At 43.8% G+C, this 20,410-nt stretch overlaps 1 protein-coding gene across 6 annotated transcripts in view; it reads left to right on the top strand.

Moving 5' to 3' along the window:
• AFF3 (AF4/FMR2 family member 3) overlaps positions 1–20,410 on the top strand; it is a 434,554-nt gene that overhangs the window by 63,162 nt on the left and 350,982 nt on the right. For 3 of the 6 annotated variants that reach the window (XM_032469731.1, XM_032469732.1, XM_032469728.1), the window contains one exon: positions 19,444–19,564. In XM_032469731.1, coding sequence (XP_032325622.1) covers positions 19,444–19,564 — 121 coding nt within the window. Of the gene's footprint in view, positions 1–4,629; positions 4,964–17,143; positions 17,219–19,443; positions 19,565–20,410 lie in introns of those variants that run through there. The other 3 variants (XM_032469730.1, XM_032469729.1, XM_032469733.1) reach the window with 3 other exon arrangements.

Genomic DNA, 20,410 nt, shown 5'->3' on the forward strand with positions numbered 1-20,410 from the left:
ATCTGTTCAACTGAGTTTTGTCAGTTCAAAACTTTGATTTCTGTATTTAATTCTTGTTTTGCATTTAAGTCTATATTCATGTGTATGTTAATTCTATTGTTTTATGTGTATGTTAATCTCTTGTGTAGTGTATATTTTATACGTAATGCCATTTCGTATCTATTTCACCTTAACATTATTATTCAATGTACTTTAATGTGTTCTAATAAAATCATTGTTTATATGTGTTTTCTGATTGACAAGTTGAAGAAAGAAATCGATTTTTTTTCTTTTTTTTGGTCGTAAAACTAAGTATAGAGTCCTACAGGGAAGCTTTTGGAACACAAATAGAGCAATCCCTTTGTCAATAAATGGGAATATTTCAGTTTTTCAAGCTATTTGCACGACTAGAGTGATAACCCACCTTAGGACAAGCATTTGATATTGATTTGTCAGTCTGAAGTAACAAGTTACTGCTTCACTTCTTATCCAGAATTAAATCAAAATAATTCTGTGCCCTGTATAATATGTAGCGTGAGAATTCCCTCGCATGATTTACGTGCTGCAAGGTAGCAGGGATAAATATTGAAGAATCATATGACTTTAGATAAAGGTTGTATATTATTACTGCATGATTTTATTATATAGTAAATCTTAATTTGATATACACAGAAAGCTGTTGCAGAAGTTCTTAAAGAGTTTTAGAGGCACATTGTATTGTAAAAATTTGCATCTTTTTTTTATTAATCCAGATGAATTCCTAGCCATATGGCCTTTATTGTCCAATAAAAATCTCAAATGGGAAATAACTGATTTGCTTACAAAACATGGACATTTTTTCATGAATCAGAGTTGATTAGCATTCAGAGCTGATATTAGAAATAAAAATTCTATATTGTTTCCTCTTCTCAAAATTAAAATATGGAGGTATAAGTAGGTACTCTGTGTCTCATGTAAAAGTCAGATAGTATTTTTTTTGCATATTTTAAATTTATTTCCAGAATTTACCATCTGGTGAATGGTTTGAGTTAATTTTAGAGAGTTACAAGGAACTCAGATGTTTCATACCGATTTGACGATTCATGTATCCCACATTTGCGTGTGTGAGTACGCATGCTGTAAGCTTGTCATAGCTCAGCTGTCTAAAATAAATCCGGTTAATCTTAAACCTTTTTCTTTGAACCTCTCTTCCTACCCCAAGGCCATAGAATTTTCAGAGCCATAGAATTTTTTTTTCAATAATGAAGATTTATTTCCGGGTCATGCTGTATGTTCATAATGTTGTCAGTGGGAGTGGGGGCTCTTCTGTGATGTTGACCTCACTCAGGGACCCAGGTAAAGGGAATCTCCATTTTTTTGCTTCCATATTTGGCAGGGGAGGAAATACAGATATGACACATACAAGGATATGCATACTGGTTCCCCCAGCTCCCAAACAATTGTGTGGAATTGTGTGGAAATTAGCAAGCTGATTCCAAATACGCATGAAGAACATGAAGGATCAGAATGCCAAGACAGTCTTGAAAAAGGATAAGGTTGTAGGACTTACTCTGCTGGATATTAAGATTTTATTATATTATAAAGCTGTAATAATTAAGACATATATTACTGGCCCAGGGTTAGGCAAATACACAAATGAGATTGAAAGGAGAATCCAGGCACAGAACCACACATGTATAAAGACATAATTTATGGCAAACGTTGGCACTGCAGAGCAATGGGAAAATAATGGTCCTTTCAGCTAATCATGTTGGGTCATCTGGGCCACAACATGAAAAACAAAACAAAACAGAATAAAGCCCAAATCCATATGTTTCCTCAAAATCAATTGCAGGGTTTTTGTTTTCTGAGCTGAACTTGGCTTCATCCAAATCAGGCTCGAGTTGTATGTCACTGAGATAATGAGATAATCGACAGAGCACTGATCATGGATTAAGTTGAGTAGAATGTTGGTCAGAATCTCAGAACTCTCTCTTGGGCATCTTTCCAGTCATTATGCTTTCCCTTCTCTCCAGAGAGGACCACTATTCTGAGTTCCAGCACTCAAGTTTAAGTTTATTTGTTTCTGTACATTGTACGAATGAATTATACGGTGGAATCACACAGTAGGTATCCTCTGTGTTGCTTCTTTCGCTCAGTATTGTGTTTGTGAGATGGATTTATATTGTTGCACATACCTGTATTGTTAAGCAGCATAGACTTACACGCCACCTTCCTAAAGGCAGAGTAGCTACGTAAATTATTTGGAGGTGTTCTGCAAGGGAGATTGATCTCTTCTCCTTAATAAATTAATTAAGTCATTTGTTTATATAAACACGGGCTCATGGGTATCTCTTTTATGCTTTGGGTTATGATCTAGTACTGCTTCTTTATTTTTCTGCTCAAATTTCTCCAGCTTTGGCCATTGGAAACCCTTTCCAGTGACTCCTGTATCATTTTGACATATACTCGTGGTCGTGGTGTTGTTAGTGTTTTGAACACTTTCTTGCTTTCTGGTGCGACACGTTGCATCACATTTATCTTGTATATTTTCCATTCCAGTCTTAGAATCAGCCATTTCTCCCAGAAGCCCTGACTGCCTCTATTGGAGAATGGTATTAGAAACCAAAATCTGGCTTATTTCACTTAGCATAGTGTCCTCAGTGTCCATCCACATTGTATGTATTAGTTTGCGGAGGCTGCATAACAAAATACCACAGACTAGGGGCTTAAACAATAGAAATTCACTTTCTTTTAGTTCTGGAGGCTGGAAGCCCAAGATCGTAGTGTCCACAGGTTTGGTTTGTTCTGAGGCCTCTCTCCCCACTTGCACATGGCTTCCCTCTGGCCGACTCTTCACACAGGCTTTTCATGTACAGGCCTCCCTGACTTCTCCTCTGTGTGTCCAGGTTTCCTCGTCTTATAAGGATACCAGTCAGATTGGATTAGAACCCACCCTGATGACCTTATTTTAACTTACTCACCTCTTGAAATGTTCTGTCTCCAAATGCAGTCACATCCTGAGGTATTAGGGGTTAAGACTTAAATATATAAATTTGGCGCTTGGGAGGGCGGCACAATTCAGCCCATAACATTGTAGCACATATCAGGATTTCCTTCCTTTCAGGGCTGAGTAATATTCCATTGTGTGTATTGACCCCATTTTGTTTACCCAGTCACTCATCACTTACTGGGTGTTGTGAATAGTGCTGCTCTGAACACGGATGTACAGATATCTCGTCGAAACCTTCATTCAGTTCTTCTGGATGTATACCCAGAAGTAGAATTGTTTGCTTATATTGTAATTCTGCTTATAATTTTTTGAGTACCCGCCATCCTGTTTTCCACGGCAGCTGTATCCATTTGATATTCTCAGCAACAGCGTGCTCAGTGCCCCAGTCTTCCATATCCTCACGAACACTTGCTATTTTCTGTTTCTTTTTTTAAAGTACCCATCCTAATGTGTATGAAGAATAGTAAATGTTTAATAGAAAGTATTAAGCATACTAAGTAAAAACAAAGGAAGAAGAAAGTTTTGTTTCTTCTATTTCTCAGGAATAATCAAAGTTAACATCGTGTTATTCTTTTAGATTCTTTTCTTTATGTAGGTTTGCATGTATATGCATACACACATGCACATACATACAAACGTGCCTTTGTATAATTTTGACAGGATTTTTATCACATTGCCTAAATAATTTTTATCCTGGTTTTTCATTTAATATTACCTCATGAGCATTTCCTGTGTCATTAAATAATATTGAAATACATGAGTTTTATGGCTACAACATAAATCATGATTTCTTTATTTTCTGATTATTGCCCAAGAGATTGTTTCTGCTTCCTCCTCTTATATACAGTTCTCTGATGAAAATTCATCTACATGAGTCTCTGTATTTCTGACAGTTTTCTTTGGACAGATTCCTAGAAGGAGATCAGCAAGTTAGCAGTTCTTTTGAAAGGTTCCGAATGGATATTACAAAATTTGAAATTGTTTTCCGGAACTTTGTTCTGATCTGTGCTCCCTCCAGCCATGTGGGAGACACCACTGTTACCCAACACTTACCAGGACTGAATATTATCTTTCCAACTTGTTTTAAAAAAAAATCTCTTCCAGTTGGCTAGGTAAACATGATTTCAGTTTGATTTAATTTGCATTTCTTATTAGTGAAGATGTGCAGTTTTCACATATTATTATTTCTTTTGTGAATTTAGTATGCGAGGTCAAATAATGGACATGGATAGGAAATGGCACATTGGATTTGCAGAATTAGCAATATTTCTATAGTATAAGGAGATGCTATTAGTCACAGCCTTGAATATTTAAGAGAATGTAACATGTCTAATATTAATGCTAAGAGATGTTGTTGCATTTATTGATGATCATTTTCTTGCTCTGTAAGACTTATAAATTCTAGTCAGAGACAGCTGCTTAAAATATAAATATTTGAAACAAAGGAAATGCACACTATACTCTGAAGAACAGTTCATTTTTATCTAAAATTCTAATTTGTTCTTGACTAACTTGAAGAGAAATGAATATCATAAATAGTATTTCTCAAATAGCAAAGTTTGATTAGATGAGAGACAAGCAGACAGTTTCACACAAAAAATAGAAAGAGTGCTGAGGAAGTTATAAGGTAGGAGGGACTTGGAGGTGGGGAGGGGATGGCCAAGGGAGGGGAATGGACAGTTAATAAATCTGTAGCCAGGAGAGCAGAGTTCAGAGTTCCTGGAGGGCCTTGGCAGTTCAATAAACCTTTTCTGATGTAAATTGTTATCCCACTATAAATTGAAAGTCCCAGACGCCTCTGCACCCAGGTTCATAGTCTCAACGTTCTATATCTCTTGGAAGAAGAGACAAGTTGAGTTCATAAAGAGAAATTCCCAGAGCTGCTATCAGATGACCTGGTGTCTTCCGAACTGCCTTTGAGAATCACGCAGGTTATTTGTCTGAGACCCGGATGGTACTGGAACAAGTGCAGTCAGAGCTACGTGCTCTCAGGTTGGATATAGTGATTCCTTCCTCCCTTCCTTCCTTCCTTCTTCTTCTTCTTTTTTTTTTTTTTTTTTTTGCATGCCTGAGCACAGGGGAAATACCAAGAGATTCAGAAACTTCTTGCTTGATGTGGAGTTGGGTTGGATTAAAGTCTGCAGGTTAGGTGTGTGCAGAGATTGGTTTAGTTCAGCCTTGGGGAGGAAGGTGAGGAGCAGGGTGCATGGAGACAGTAGTCCTGGCCAGGTGGGGAGAGCCAGGATCCTGGTGTATTTACTAATGGTTGCCTTAATTGTACATTTTGCATGTTTCCAGATAGTTCAGAAGGGGAAGAACAAATGAAAACTTACCCTGTTAATATTTTTAAAATATAATGCTATTTATTCAAAAAGCAATACTCACTTGTACAATATCCAAGGAAGACAGAAGATTATAAATTCCTTCTTACCCCGCCTCTCCATCATTACCTCAGAGATAACTATTTAAACGTTCTTATGTATCCGTAAGCACACGCACATTATTTTATGTGTAAGAGCTTATATCATCCTTCTCTTCTATGACGTATTCTTGTCACTAAGGTACATGTCTTGGGTCGTTTGCATATCTGTGCATTTAGATCCACCCCATCCAATGGCTACATAGTCTTCCACTGTATGAGGTACTGTCATTTGTTAACCAGTGTCCCAGGTGTGATGTTTGTATTTGTTTTGTAATTTAATTAATCATTGGTTTTTGCAGTGATATCCTAAATGGGACTTGTGTATTCCTAGATATGAGATCCCTGAGTCCAAGTCAGCATTTAGTGACAGCCTGCTCAGGCCACCTGTCAGAGATGGGTAAGGGGTGGTGTTTCTTTCTGCATTGTGGGTATTTTAATCACTTTCCATCCACCTCTTAATGACATGTCACCTTGGCAGAGCACTGTAACATTTTCAAAGGCCGTGTTGGCTTACTGCTCAGCGTGTGGATTGGTTTTATTTAACCACACCTGAGGTGTGGCGTGGAACACTCCCAGCTTGTCCACGGCTGGACCATCTCTGAGGGAGTCTCCTGGCCTGATGTTCACGCCTACGAATGTAGAGGAGAGTCCTTGGACGTTCTGGACCCAGTGGGAGGAAACAGTCTTGTTTAATGAGAGGCTTTGTGTGTCTTCTCTCTTCTGTTATTCCAAGCTGACCGAATCATTTGCTACTTATTTGACAAATATATAACATCACTTATATGTGGCATCTAAAAAGAAAATGATTACAAATTCTGTTTATGAACCAGAAATAGACTCATAGACTTGGAAAACAAACTATGGTTACCAAAATGGAGCAGGGGATAGATTAGGAGTTTGGGATTAACACACACATACCACTAGATATAAAATAGATAAACAAAGACCTACTGTACAGCACAGGGAGCTATATTCAATTTCTTGTAATAACATACAATGGAAAAGAATCTGAAAAGAAAAAATATATATGTATGTATGAATATATATAGCTGAATTGCTTTGCTGCATACCTGAAACTAATGTTGTAAATCAACTACACTTTAATAGAAAATAAAATTAAAGGAGGAAAAAAAAAAGAAAGCTTCAAGTTTGGTAAATTCTTGTGTTTCCCGCTGAGATGTTACAATATTTTCTACGTTCTAGATTTTTAATTACAAAAGGACAACATGACACTTCCGTGACTCTTTGTGCAAATCTTAAAAAAAAAATTCTATGGTAAAGGCTAGCTTTATCAGCTCCTTCGGGCTGCTGCTTTAAGAGTGTACCTGAAGGGCGTTTACGTATCATAGCACGTGCGTGCTTTCCTGTCCCGAGAGACCAAACAGATCCACTCACCATATTGCTTCTCGGGCTTCAGTGAAAGGCGGGGTGACTGGGAAAGGAAGTTGCTGATTCGTTCATCTCTCCATCCATCTGTTCTTTCAACAAATGGTAATCGAGTGCCTCCCGTGAGCCCAGCGTTGTTCTCGGCTAATCCTGAGAGGTGTGGACTCTGAAGTCCAGGGGAGAGCGAGCCATCAGGGCCTGGAAAGCTGGGAAATCCGGATGGAAGCGCACGGAGCGGTGTCCTCCTGCTGACTCAGCGGGGGGCTGGTGGGTTTTGAATTGGCGCAGATCAGCCAATAAGAGAAGCAAGATGCCCCTTCCCTGCCCCCCACTCCATTGTGCACCCAGCCCCGCCTGCCCTAGATTACCTGTCTTGTTCTCCGCACGGCGTTTGGAGAAAGAAGAGCCTTCTTCACAAACGCTCTTCACATGAATAAACTCACCTTACTGCCACAGAGCTACTCTCATTGCCTGTGACATTGGGCTTGCTCTGGATAGCGGCGTATGTGGGAAACAAAAAGAGGCAGAGTAGGGGGTGGGGAAGAGAGGGAAGGTGACGTTTTAACATAACGTGAAGCAAATATGTTGTCAGAATAGACTGAGTGTCCTCTTTGAAACATTTCTTCCAGAATTGTGATAATTATCATCATGTGTAGGCAGCCCCATCATACATAATATTCTTAATGTTCTGGGGATCAAATGAAATAGTTTTATGATAGATTGCATGTCTGGTTGAAATTGGGAACTTGTGAGTGATACATTAGCTATGGGAGGACCCCGTGGTTTCCTGACACTGTGTTACATGGATATTTAGAATCAATCATCTTTAGTGTCACTAGCACGGAATGAATTATAGAACAGTAGAGTTCAAATAATCCATAATTCTCAACATCTTCCTCCAAGTCACGCTTAATTGACTACAGAATTTTCACCCTGGCAAGACGGAGAAATGTCCTGGAGTCTCTGTGTTGAGGTGGGGGCCATGGACTCACTGGCCCTTTGTATATAGTGAGTGTTGACTGAAATTTTTTGAATAAAAATATATTATTTTAAAACCTTAAATCGTCATTAATATCCAGAACTATCATGGAACTTAGAATTTTGATTCTAACAGCTATTGTTTAGGTAAATCATTTAAATTTTCTAAGCCCCACTTGTTCATTGAAGAAAGGCCTTTATCTGTAAAATGAGTGTAAGAACGTTCACAGCACACAGACTTTATTTCATTATATATAAATATGTATTCATTTCTTGAATATTTGCATAAATAAGGGGTACATAACAGGCTTGTTGAGAGGGATAAATAACAAATGCAAGTTTCTTTGTGAACTCTCCCCCCAATATTGTTATTATTATGATTCTCATGATTATATTCTATCACCATGCAGAATGTTTTAGGAGCCAGGCTCTGAATGGGTTTTCATTCTGTTTGTTCAAATTGTGGTGTGTGTATAGGCTAACTTTTGATAAGGAAGGAGAAAAAAAAAATCATGTGTTTTGCATCTCTTTTAAAATTTTTTTTTTCCAGGGGAGATGGTAATTAGATTTATTTATGTATTTGTTTCTTAATGGAAGTACTAGGGATTGAACCCCCGACCTTGTGCATGCTAAGCAGGCACTCTACCACTGAGCTGTACTCTCCTTTCTTTAGCATCTGTTTTTAAAGCATTATTGTCATTGCCCACTCTGTCCTAGGCAGTGTTCCAGGTGCTCGAAATATAGAACGTACACGTAGGTCCTCTGCTTCTGGAACTGACCGTTTGATGGAGGATTCAGATAATTAGTACAGGACATGTGATTGTGGAGGAGAACGTAGGTTTCCATGAGGGTTTAGAAGAGCACCCTGGTCAGGACTTGGATCTGCTAGTGGGTGAGGGAACTTTTCTGCAGAGGAAGCATCACTAAGCTGAGACCTTCAGGGTCAGGAGGAGGGAGGCAGGTGGAGAGCAGAGGTGACTAAGGCTCTGGGAAGAGCACACACGCGGGCTCAGAGAAACATCATGGCACCAAGATTGTGGGGGATGAGGGCTGACGTGGGGGAGATAAGCAGGGGCCATGTCCTGCGCGGCGCTGGATGCCGGATTTGAATTTGGTGCATGGGCAGGGTGGAGCCAAGGGGGTGATGTAATCAAACTGCTGTTTTAGAAACCCCGCCCTGGATTGACTGTGGAGGAGCAATGGGACTAGGGCAGGAGGAGCCACTGGGGGACCCTTTAAGAGGCACTGCCGGGGTCTGGGGAGAGCTAAGGGTGGCCTGGGTGGAGGAGAGAGCTGGACAGACTGGAGTGTGATTGGCAGGACTGGGGCTTGATTGGCGATGCGGGGCAGTGGCCTGGGAGATGAAGTCAAGCTGATGGCCCTGTTTCTGATCTGAGCAGCTCTGGGTAGTGGTGCCGACCGCTGATCAGGGCAGCAGAAGTGGAGGCGGAGGCTAGGGTCAGGGGTCGTGATGAGCTCGGGAGACTTGCTGGGCTGTGTGTGTCAATGGGAAACCTGACTCAACAAGACCATTTGGATGGTTGGACTGGGTCTGGAGCTGAGATGAGAGAAATGGGTGTGTCCTGGACCCTTGCATGTCATCGACTTAAAGATGGCACCTGTAGGCAAGGAATGCATGACATCCCCCAGGGAGAGACCAGGCCTAGAACCCAGATGACAGTACATTTTAAAAGGATGGCACAGGAAGAGGAACAGGCAGGCGGCACCACTCCACCTAGGGCAGAAAGCCTCTGAAAGGCGCTGTGAGCCATGCATGCAGGAGGCTGGAGAGCGAAGTGTCCGTTGATTGTCCCATAAGGAGGTGGTGACCTTGCTGTGGACAGCAGACTCAGATCACAGGGCTTCAGGAAAACCAAGAATTGGAGAGAAAGTGTGATGAAGGGAGAGGGTTGGTGGCGGGGTGGGGGGTGCTTCATTCTCTTTCTCTTTTAAGCTAGGAGGGCCTTGAATGGGTTTATTTGCAGAGGAGAGCCCCGAGGAGACCCAGATGGTGACTGAATAGGGGAACACGGATCTACGGGAAGGTGGGGGATGGGGGTGAAAGGGGCTCAGAGCCCAGGCGGGAGAGTCGGCCTGGGGAGATGAAGGACTTGCCCTCTGAGAGGGGTGAGGAGGAGGCGGCCTGAGGTGGCAGGTGAGGTAGGCGGGGGTCGGAGGACAGTAAGTTGGGGGACCATCTGCCCAGGGGCTTCTGATCCTCTGTGACAGAGGACGGAGCCCTGGGCCTCACGCTCCAGCTCTGCTTGCCTGGGGCCAGCGAGGCTCCGTCCTCTCGGGGGACTTCTGGGTTCCCTTTGGGTCCTGAGTACTGTCACTGACCTGTTTCCCTCTTTCCTACATGCTTTACCCACCAAGACTTGCAGCCAAGCAGGATAAACTGCCCTGTACCGAAACAGACCTTGCTCATCTCCAAAACAGGGTCTCCTTTCCTCCCAGACGAATTATAAAGTCCATTTTCATAGTTTCCATCTGTGTCGTCCACATGGAAGAATCTCCCGGTCGGCCTGTCGGCTTAGCCGTCGGAAGGTATTTGAGGATGTGCCTGTCCCTTTAACGCCGCCTCACCCTAAAGGGAGCTGTTTGCTTTCCTTCTTGCCCAGGGCTAGTTCTGTACCTCACAGTCCGTTAATTAAGGTCAGCAGGTAACAGTCGCCCAGGCTGACTCTTACTAGCCTCCAGAAATTCCATTTCAGCCGGTCGGTGCCTATCTCAGTAGTGGCCCTAGAAGGAGACGAAGTTGGGGAGCTGGGTTCAGGAAGAGTGTGAGTCACTCTTTAATGACTGATGTTTGGGTCTCAGGGCTTTCTCTGCCGAGGAGCCTGACCCAGTGTCAGGAGATGTCAGGAAGTTACATGAGAGGACCCGGCCACCCTTCTGCCCCTCCGATGTGGGCGCCACACCCATGCCCCCGAGTGACCACACGGGGGTTGTATGGGGTGTGGGAGAGCATCCTGGTTACAGCACAGGCATGCTGGAAAATAGGGCCCTCCCTGCATATTGCTTTCAGATTCTGAGGTGCTAAAGTTGAGCACCCGAGGCTGCAAAGTGAAAGTGAAATGTAACTGAGCACTCGGTGGAGGAAAAGTAATTCACTGGCTCACATGAAAAGCCCTGGGAGTGAGTAAGCACCCTTCTTGTCACGGACCCCCATGATTGACACCGGCTCTGTGCACCGGGTGCAAGTCAGCTCTGTGAAACAGCGTAGTAGGGACTTTGCAGGTGGGTCTCATTTGGTTAAGTTACTGCTTTTGTGAGGCTCTGCTGTGTCTTTATATTCTACCAAGGAGAAGATGGTAAATCAGAGTAATTGCTTCCTCCCAAGGCACTTTTATATTGGAAAGCAAAAAGGTCCTGTTAAGAAACTCAAATTAACTTCTGCTGTTTATACTATATGGAGAGCCTCTTTGAAAGCTGCTTGTCATCCGGCCTGGTGGTTTATCACAGAACAATTCCATTAGAACCTGACACTTGTTCTCCCGGCACCAAGACATAGGGTCCCGCAGGAGAAGCGGTTAACCCTTGGAAATGCAGAGCTGTCATTTATCTGTCATCTCTCTCGAAATTCACTGGAGCATATTTACAAGAGAGATTGGGAGCAGTCATCATTTCCACTGAGTGAGAAATGGAGCTGAGGTTCAGTAAATTGTCAGTGAAGAACCGGTAAGTGTCCAGTCCCATACTGCAGAAGCGACTCGGCTCTGCTGGTCGCGCTATGAGATGCACTCACTGCGGTATTCCATAATTCTCCGGGAGCTCACCGCACAGGATTCACGAGCTGGAGTATTAGTTAATTGTTAGTGCTGACTTATTTGAATTGCTTATCCCTGTTATATTTTATAGGCTTGGAAGAGTCCTTAAAGGTTCATGTGTATCAAGCAAGGAGGCTTAGCAGATCTTAGAAGAATGAACCAAAATTATCATGATCTGAAAATTAACACCCTTCTGCCTGGCATTTCCTAACAAAGGATGAGGGTACCATTTGTCAAAGCCTGTCAGTGAGCAAGTTCCCCAGGGAGCCAGGCAAGCAGAGTCTAGGAATCCAGTCTCTGGTGCCAGACTGCCTGGCTTCAGACCCAAGCATTGTCGCTCACTGGCTGTGGGCGTGGACGAGTGAGTTAACCTCAGAGCCTCTCGCTTCTTCTTCGGTGGACGGGGACAGTATCTCTTGGGGTTTCAAAGACTATCAAATGAAGTGATGCACCTGCAGTCCTTCATATGGTGGCTGCGTATAGTAATAAAGTAGTCGGTGTTAGCAGAGTTTATTATGGGCCTGATGAATCTGAGCAGATAGTGTAAAATCATTCCAAAAAGGCTATTTTTCTTTCAAATATTTACGAACTGCATTTTTCTGGGGGTGGTTATTACTTTGTGACTCCCTTCAGTTTCCTAGTTTCATGAAAGCTGTGACACAAGAGAAGTGACTATGGTACAAACCACCCCCAGTTCTGCTCCTGTTCCTGTAGAACAGGTCGGCAGCCCTAAGGCAGAGATGTGTAAATGCTTTGGAAGAGTTTCAGGATGGAATGAAGATTGAGACAGCCTTTGTGGTCAGAGACAAACAAATAAGGGTGGACTGACCTTTTGAAGAAAGATGTCCATGGTAGAAATAGCCATGGGGAGTGTCTCATTTAACAAAGCTCATGGTGAACCAGGGGCATAATGCTTGAGGGGGAAAGAGAGTGAAAGGGCATGGGGACTGAATTACATGACTCAAAGCAAAAGTCTAGTGTAAGTGAGAATGGTCATGGTGATGTTCTGTAGGATTTAAGGGTTTGTGGTATGCACTGTTGGCCAGTGCATCAGGTCTTCAACTACTACCGTACTCACCACCACCATCACCAGCACCGCCACCACCATCATCACCATCATCATCACCCATCACCACTGCATCATCAGCATCACCATGACTGCAACAGCTCAGGGCCTTAAAGGACTCCAGCTGGGAGGATCCTGGCTTCCTTCCCAGTCTCCATCTCCAGCCCTGTCTCTCTGCCTGAGTTGCCTGTATCACCGGCTCACTCCCTGACCGCCTCTCTGCCTTTTAGTCCACCAGCTCTGACTGTAGACTGAGGACGGAACTTGCAAGGACACTTCAACAGCCTTGCTTTTCTTTGATTTAAGGAAGGATTACTGATCTTTTAGTCTTTGCTTTAAAAATAACAAGAGATGTTAATGAGTTTGACTCATTAAATTTAAAGCTTTTGTTATAATTTTGGAGCGCTTGATTACATTTCCTTAATTACTCACAGTTGCTGGTGTTGCTGTTCCGAAGAGCAGGATGCTTCTGCATTCGTCCCCTCTCCACGTGGTGCCTGTTCTTCCTCCTGTTGGCCCTGTGGCCGCCAGCCCACGCCCCGCGGGCAGGTTAGCACGTGGCGTCCCAGGACTGTAAACATCCCAGGCCTGAGAGCGTCTCCTCCAGGGTCCAGCTGTTCTAGGTCAGCCCTGATCAAACTGTCAAGGAAGGGAGAGTGTGTCTGGGTGCCTTTTTATTCTCCCTGCATCCACCCTTTATTTATTCCCTCCAAACCAAGCCTGCTTTCAAGAAGGGGTGAGAAAAACTTAGTTAGAATGAGGTAGTTTAGCAGTGGGGCAAACCAAAGAAATAAAACTTTAAGTGCGGAATTCCAACTGGTTAACGAAGTAAGATGGTATGGTGACAGCAAAAGTCTCCTCCTCCGAATACTCTCAAAGGCCACTTAGTAGTGATCCCTGCATCTTGGACATCTAAGTCCTTCCTCTTCCCTCCCCCTCCTCCACCCACAGCTTTCTCAAGACCTGGCTCAAAGGAGACCTCTTGCAGGAAGCGATCCTGGCTCCTGGGGCTCCCTTCTGCAGGGCCCCAACCCCGGGTTGCCAATGTTCTCTGCTTGGAAGCTGCCCCCCCTTCCCCACTCCCCCTCATCCCCCGGACTGTCAGCTTCGCAGCAGCAGGTTGGGCTGGTTGCAGCCCCAATGATCTCCCGAGTATCGACCATGGCGGCATTCAGGAGGCCGTCAGAAATGCTTTTGGACTACAGTGAATTGCATCTCTGCTGCTTGAAGAGGACAACATTTTTAAAACATATTGTAACTTTATCCAAAAGATAGGTGAGAGGTTGCTCATTCTCTTCTTGAATTCACTTATTTCCTAGACCTTAACCCTGGAGGTACACGAGCAGGTAGAATAATGTTTTGGTTTGTTTTTTTTTTCTTTTTTTTTAAGAATAAAATGCTTTGATGATTCTCGTCAAAGGGTGCAATTAACTGAATGTGCCCTTGTCTGAAAGCCTTCTTCGTGGGAGATGCCATTTGTTTGAAGTGAGTGTTCAGGTGTGGATCAGTGCAGGAAGTGGGCAAGCAGTCTCTCCTACCATCTGGGTCTGCTGGGTCATCCCTGGGGCTCAGCTGCAGGGAGCACCGCACTGGCTCCTGTACCTCCCCCTCAGGAGGGCAGCCTGAGCAGAGAAGGGAGCTGGCTGATAAATGCATAGGATCTGGTAAAAATGGTGATACTGTCAACCCCAGCTGGCTTACTTTATTTAAAAAAATTTTTTATTTTGTTGCAGTCTAGTTAATTTACAATGTTGTGTTAGTTTCTGGTGTACAGTAACGTGATTCTATTATACATACACATATCTATTCTTTTTCATATTCTTTTCCATTATGGTTTATTACAGGAACTATTAATACAGTTCCCTGTGCTATACGGTAGGAAATTGTTGTTTATCTATTTTATATATAGTAGTTCGTGTCTGCTAATCTCAAACTCATAATTTATCCCTCCCCAATCCCATTTCCCCCTTGGTAACTGTAAGTTTATTTTCTACATCTGTGAGTCTGCTTCTGTTTTATAAATAAGTTCATTTGTATTGTATTTTAGATTTCACACATGAGTGATATCATATGGTATTTGTCTTTCTCTGTCTGACTTACTTCACTTAGTATGATCATCTCTAGGTCCATCTGTGTTGCTGCGAATGGCATTATTTCCTTCTTTTTTAATAGCTGAGTAATATTCCATTGTGTATATACCACCTCTTCTATATCCAGTTGTCTGTTGATGGACATGTCACTGTAAATAGTTAGTGGGCATGCATTAGAATCTGTGATTTCTTTATTCACTCGTTTGTCCTCAGTTCCACTATTCTGTGCTACATGGATATCCTTTTTGTATGTGTGCTGTGGGAAGAGGTGGATTTTTATCTGTTGTTGTTTTGGGAGTGGCAGAAGGATAACAGCCCAGCCTTTATTCCAGAATTCTTCCTTGGACTCTGTCTGGATGAGAGAGCGTTTCCCCTTGTTTCACGTACCCTGTGTCGCCTTGCTGAGGCTCACGTTCACTCCTTATTTACACCGGGCTTGTGGACAGCAGGGTTTGGGAAGCGTGGCCACTTCTTGGCGCGTAGGTCTCTCCTCTTCTCTGGACACACGTGAAGACAGCACCTTGGACGTGGCTGTTCCTTTCACGTGATGCCTTCTTTATTTATGACATTGTTTTGATGACCAAACTCTTATCCTAAGTTCCTTGATCTTTAAAAAGGTTAACTTAGGAATAGCAGCTTGTCTTTCTCCAAGGGACGTTGTGGGGAGAAGGAAGGGACATATATGTGAAATATTTTGAGCTCAGTGAAAGGGAGAAGCCATTAGGCTTAAAGGTATTCCTATTATTTAATTCCATGCTATTACCGTATGATCAAAGAATATGTTAATTTTGGAAATGATGATAATATCACATTGAGAGTCCATTCCCCCATAACCAGCATGATTGGCTTTGGCCTGAGCCCTACAGAATACTTGCTGTAGATTGAAAACAACTAAATGGGAAATGATGGGATATATTTTTACTGCATTTTTTCATTGGCTGTTTTTCTTAAATAAATACATCTTTTAGAAGGAGTCGATTAAAAAGCTTTATTTTCTGGGAATGCTCTGCATCTGCAATAAATAATGAATAGTATCGTAGTGGCTGACTGCCTCTACTTTCATGCAAAATTGATAAATACATTTGGTGACATACATTTGAGGAGTGTGATTCTTGTAATTTCCACGGAAGTAAGAAACAACGGTACAGAGGATAGCAATTTTACCACCTGCTAGTAACAAGGAAACATAACTCCTAACACGAGGCTCTTACTGAGTTTAACATACGTATCCGCATGCCCGGAATCAGAATTCTGTACAGCCACCCTTGGGGAAGCTGACCTGACCCTCAGCATGTCAGGGAAAGGCTCCTTTGCTGGTAAAGCAGATGGCATGGCACTCGTGTTGCTGGAGTGGCAGAGGAGGGAAGAGGGTGGTGTTTCAGTGGTGAACCATCCAGGGAAAGGCGCTCTCCCGGATTGCGAGGACCTGCACAGATCTCGCTTGTAATTGGTGGCATGTGGACGCCCTGTCAAGAAGGTACCATCTTTATGGGTCAAAACTTTTAGTGTTGGTAGAAGGGATAAAAGTTCAGACACTGAGGAAGAGATGAGGGGTGGCGAGTCCAGACTTTCTCTTACAAAGACATTTGCTTTAAGCAGGGGACATTTCAGCTTCCTCGTCCTGACGGGACACATGGTTGTGGTTTTAGTTAAGGGCAAGGAGTGGGTGGGCTCCTATTAGGAGGGCTGAATGCTCAGGGGAAGCTACAGAGCTGCCTGCCATGGAAGGAGAAGAGAAACCCAAGGGAAGACATCCAAGAAGTATTGCCTCTTGTTTGGGTTTCTTTGCCCTCCTTGGGAGAAGGGGGATGGTTGCCATTTTCGATCGTTCTGGTTTCATCGGATGGTGTGGAGGACGCTGCGTGGCACCAGCATCCTGGCAGTCCCGTGGAAGGTGGCCCGTGCATTTCTTTCTTAGGGGCTTATGTGTAGGTGGTCCTGAGGGTGTTGGGTCCTCTTCATACTGGACGCCACAGGCTGGGTGTGCAGGCAGAACCCCATTAGAGAGCGTTAGCTAGCAGTGGTCTGCATCTTGAAGGGCTTTTGATGACCTTCAAGCTTAAAGGGGATGGGAAATGAGGCAGGTTTAGTTAAGGAGGAGCACTTCCCCTTTATCTCCATCTCCTCCGTGTTTGGATGTGATCTTTACTCCCTGGAAATGCCAAGTCTGAGACCTCCCTAGTGGATTTTGGCTTGTATCCTAATGCCTTTGTCTTAAACATCGAAGGCACATTGCAAAGTAGGTAGGGATTATAAATATGTCTCCATTGCTACGCTCTACGTGGTCCCTCCCCTCTTCATCACATGTCCTGTCTGGACCCCCTTTGGACCCTGATATCCTTGTGTCCTTTTCCCCCCGGCCTTTGGGATAAAAGCCAACAAACTCCTGCACACCACGGTACCCAGGGCTGAGCAGGTTTCAAGTGTCTTCCCTTCTTGTGGTGTCTCCGTTTCTTACAGGGGTGAAGACATCTTAAGCCAGAGGAGTGACTCTCTAGTTGTGGAGTTTCAGTCGTCAGCCAGCAGATGCAGGAGGTATTCTGTTGGGTGTGGGGGTCTTCTCAGAAGCCGGGGAATCATCCTGAGGGACCACCTGCCTGCTCCATGTTACCTGAGGCCTCTTCGTGCATCACACCGGTCTTGTGTGTTTGGTGGGCTTGACCTGGCTGAGCACAGTGAGCATGTCTGTGGGTCTCTCTGCGCGGGGTTCCACACAGTCGGTGTTTCCCTGAGCAGGTGCCCCACATACCAGAGAGGAGAAGGCTTATGCTGCATGCCATGCAAGCTGATTTTTCCGCTTGTAAATGCTAGTTTTGGTCCAAAAATTAGCCAGGCCGTAGTAAACCTGCAGTTCTTCCCTTGGCTAAAGCCTACTTCACGCCCATCCACAGCATGAGTTGTGTGTCCTTTGAATGGTATATGTTTGAAATCCATGAAATTTTCATGAAAGCTGGGGTTTCACATGGCAGATGTCGGCAAGTGGGTCAGGACAACTGCACCCTCTCCTTTGAACCTGAAGCCTGATTCTGTGCATGAGAGCGTCATTTCCATCTCGTGCCTCCCTTCTGCCAGTCGCTGTCACCATGGCCACCCCAGAGAGTTCTCAGTGATGTTGGGACTGGAGCGTGAGCCTCTCCACTGGGAAGGCTGGGGCTGCAGCCTCCTTATACATGAAGGTCATTGGTTGGACTCCCAAATCTAATAACCTTGAGTAATGGACTCAGGATGAATTAAAATGCTAATAAGCTACATGATCTGGGTATTTTAACCTTCCCTAATCTGAAATTTAAGTGAAATGCCTTAGGTCTTGCTGGAAGCATGTTTAGCACCATCCCTTTTAAAGTATATTCTGGCCACGCAGGCAGAGCTAGGAAGATAAGCAGTATTTATTTGATGATCAGTTAATTTGTGTTCTCCCCAGCTACATGGCACAAATATGCTCTTTTACTTGAGATAGAAATTTAGCTCCCAAGCCTCACTATTTTGGCAAGTTTCTTGAAACCCTCAGATGCTTTCATGATTAACAACATTAATAGCAGTACCTTGGATTTGTGGCACCTGAGGCTACTCCAAAGGCCTTTTTCAGGCTTTTACCTTCATGTCTAAACCTCGTGACAACACCAGGACGACAATGGGGTGCAGAGAGGTGGTGTGGCTTTGCTGTCGCACACACGTCCCTGGTTACGGCAGGACCACAGTCAGTCGATGGGTGTCCTGACTCCCAGCGCCAGCATCTGTCTGCTAGACCGAGCAGAGCTTTAAGCAAAATGATGACAAGGTCACTTAAACTAAATGCTTCTGCCAGGAAGTGAGCACAGTGCTCATTTCAAGGGACATGTGTACTGTTAGCTCTGTTGTCCACACTGGGGCCAGATTTCTCTGTCTAGTGAGTGAAAAAAAATGTCTGTTTCCTTCCATCAGTAAACGAATCACTTCCTTGTTATGCATTGAATTGGCCCCTTTATTTTCTCCCCATAAGGAAGAAGGGACACTGTTTTCCCCTTGGTCCTCCTGGTTATCTGGTTTCTGGTCACTTTATATTTTAGAAGAGTAGATATTAATTTTCTCCCACAAAAAGGCTGCGTACCTTGATGACATACCGTAATTCAATTTCCGTTCTCTCCCTTCGTTGCCTGCACCCCTTCCTCCTCACCCATTTTTCATAGTTAGGGAGGGGGAGAGTGTCAAATATATCAGAAGGAAGAATTGATTCAGTAGGAGTTTGACGACTTGACTGATTAACTGAGATCAGAAGAAAGCTAGTAACTGTGAAAACCACTGCAGCATGGAGTTTTAACAGCTCTTTAGGGAGCTGGTTAATGAAAGAATTACTACAGAAACACGGCCATGCAAAAAAAAAAAAAAAAAAAAGAGTGGGCGCTTTCCTATACTCTGGGGCTGTGTCATAAGAGGAAATACACTCATAATTTCTATTTACACATCCCTGTAATTACCGTCTGCGTTCAGATGACTTTCAGTCTTCTCCTGTCAAAGCTGCTTAGATGTTTCTGCTTTCACCTATCAGACAGAGAGGTCCAGCTCTGGTTGGAACTTGTCCTTCCCCCTCCCTCCACCGAAGAATGTAATCGTCAGACACTGAGCTGTGCTGCTTGATGAGACTGGCTTGAATCTGATCCGTGTTTCTGTTACCATCACCATCTGTCCGTGAACCAGACTTCTGCACTCAGGCGGACGTTATATTGGGTGTTCCCTTTAATTTTTTGTGTGTGGTTTTTCTCTTCTCTGTCTCCTTGACGCAGCGTCTATGAACCAGATAGAAACGTGTTACGGAGGAAAGAACGAGAAAGAAGAAATCAGGAAACTCAACAGGATGATGGCACGTTTAATTCGAGTTACTCCCTCTTCAGTGAACCCTACAAGGTAGATGGCCTCCATTTGTTCGTCCCCACCCCTCGTTCCTACCTCTAACCCAGCGGGACAGTGTTCTTGACAACCAGAGTTGGCCAACCAGATTTCAGACAGCTCAGCCCCTAAGGATGGGCGCCTCCCCTACAAATCTTGGTGTCTCCCTCCATGTCTTTCCTGGCTAGCCCCTCAGTAAAACACAACTCCTGTTTAATATTGAGGTTGGCGTGCTGTAATTTTTATTGATAATTGACTTGATCTCTGCCTTGATTTTCAAAGTCAGTGCCCTTTGTTACGTTTTCTAAGCCATTAGGAGACAAAACACTGAAAAGAGTTTGGGTTACCTACCTGTCACAAATGGGTCACACTAGGAGCAGGGTACTTGATAGGACTGATAAAAAAGAAACTGTTGGATTGTTTCTCACTTATACCAAAGGCTGGAAGAATAACCTAGTATCTTCCCAGATTTCACTCATGTCTTGGGCTGCTTGGAATTGTGGATGGTTCCAGCCGGTGGCTTCCTGTGGATTGAGCCCCATGCTCCACTCTGATTCCTTTTGTCTGTCCCTCTGGGTTTCTGACAAGAATAATTCTGTTTAGAAATTGGAGGCAAAACAATTTGAGCCAAATCTGAATTTTCAAAGGAAGCTTGCAATGGGATGATGAAAAGAAAAAGAAAACCCAATCCTGGAAAGACTTAATCCAGACCATTTTGTGAAGATGCAATAGTGAATTTTCTGATTTCCTTAGCTGCAGCACAATGCAAAGACAGATCGCTTATTTACGCACTCTCCGGTCCTGGTAAGATCCGGAGTGTTGACGGGCGTCTTCAGAGACGCCGACGGCTTTGATGTCACCTCT

Source organism: Camelus ferus, chromosome 28, assembly GCF_009834535.1.
Source record: "Camelus ferus isolate YT-003-E chromosome 28, BCGSAC_Cfer_1.0, whole genome shotgun sequence".
Lineage (NCBI taxonomy): Eukaryota > Metazoa > Chordata > Mammalia > Artiodactyla > Camelidae > Camelus > Camelus ferus.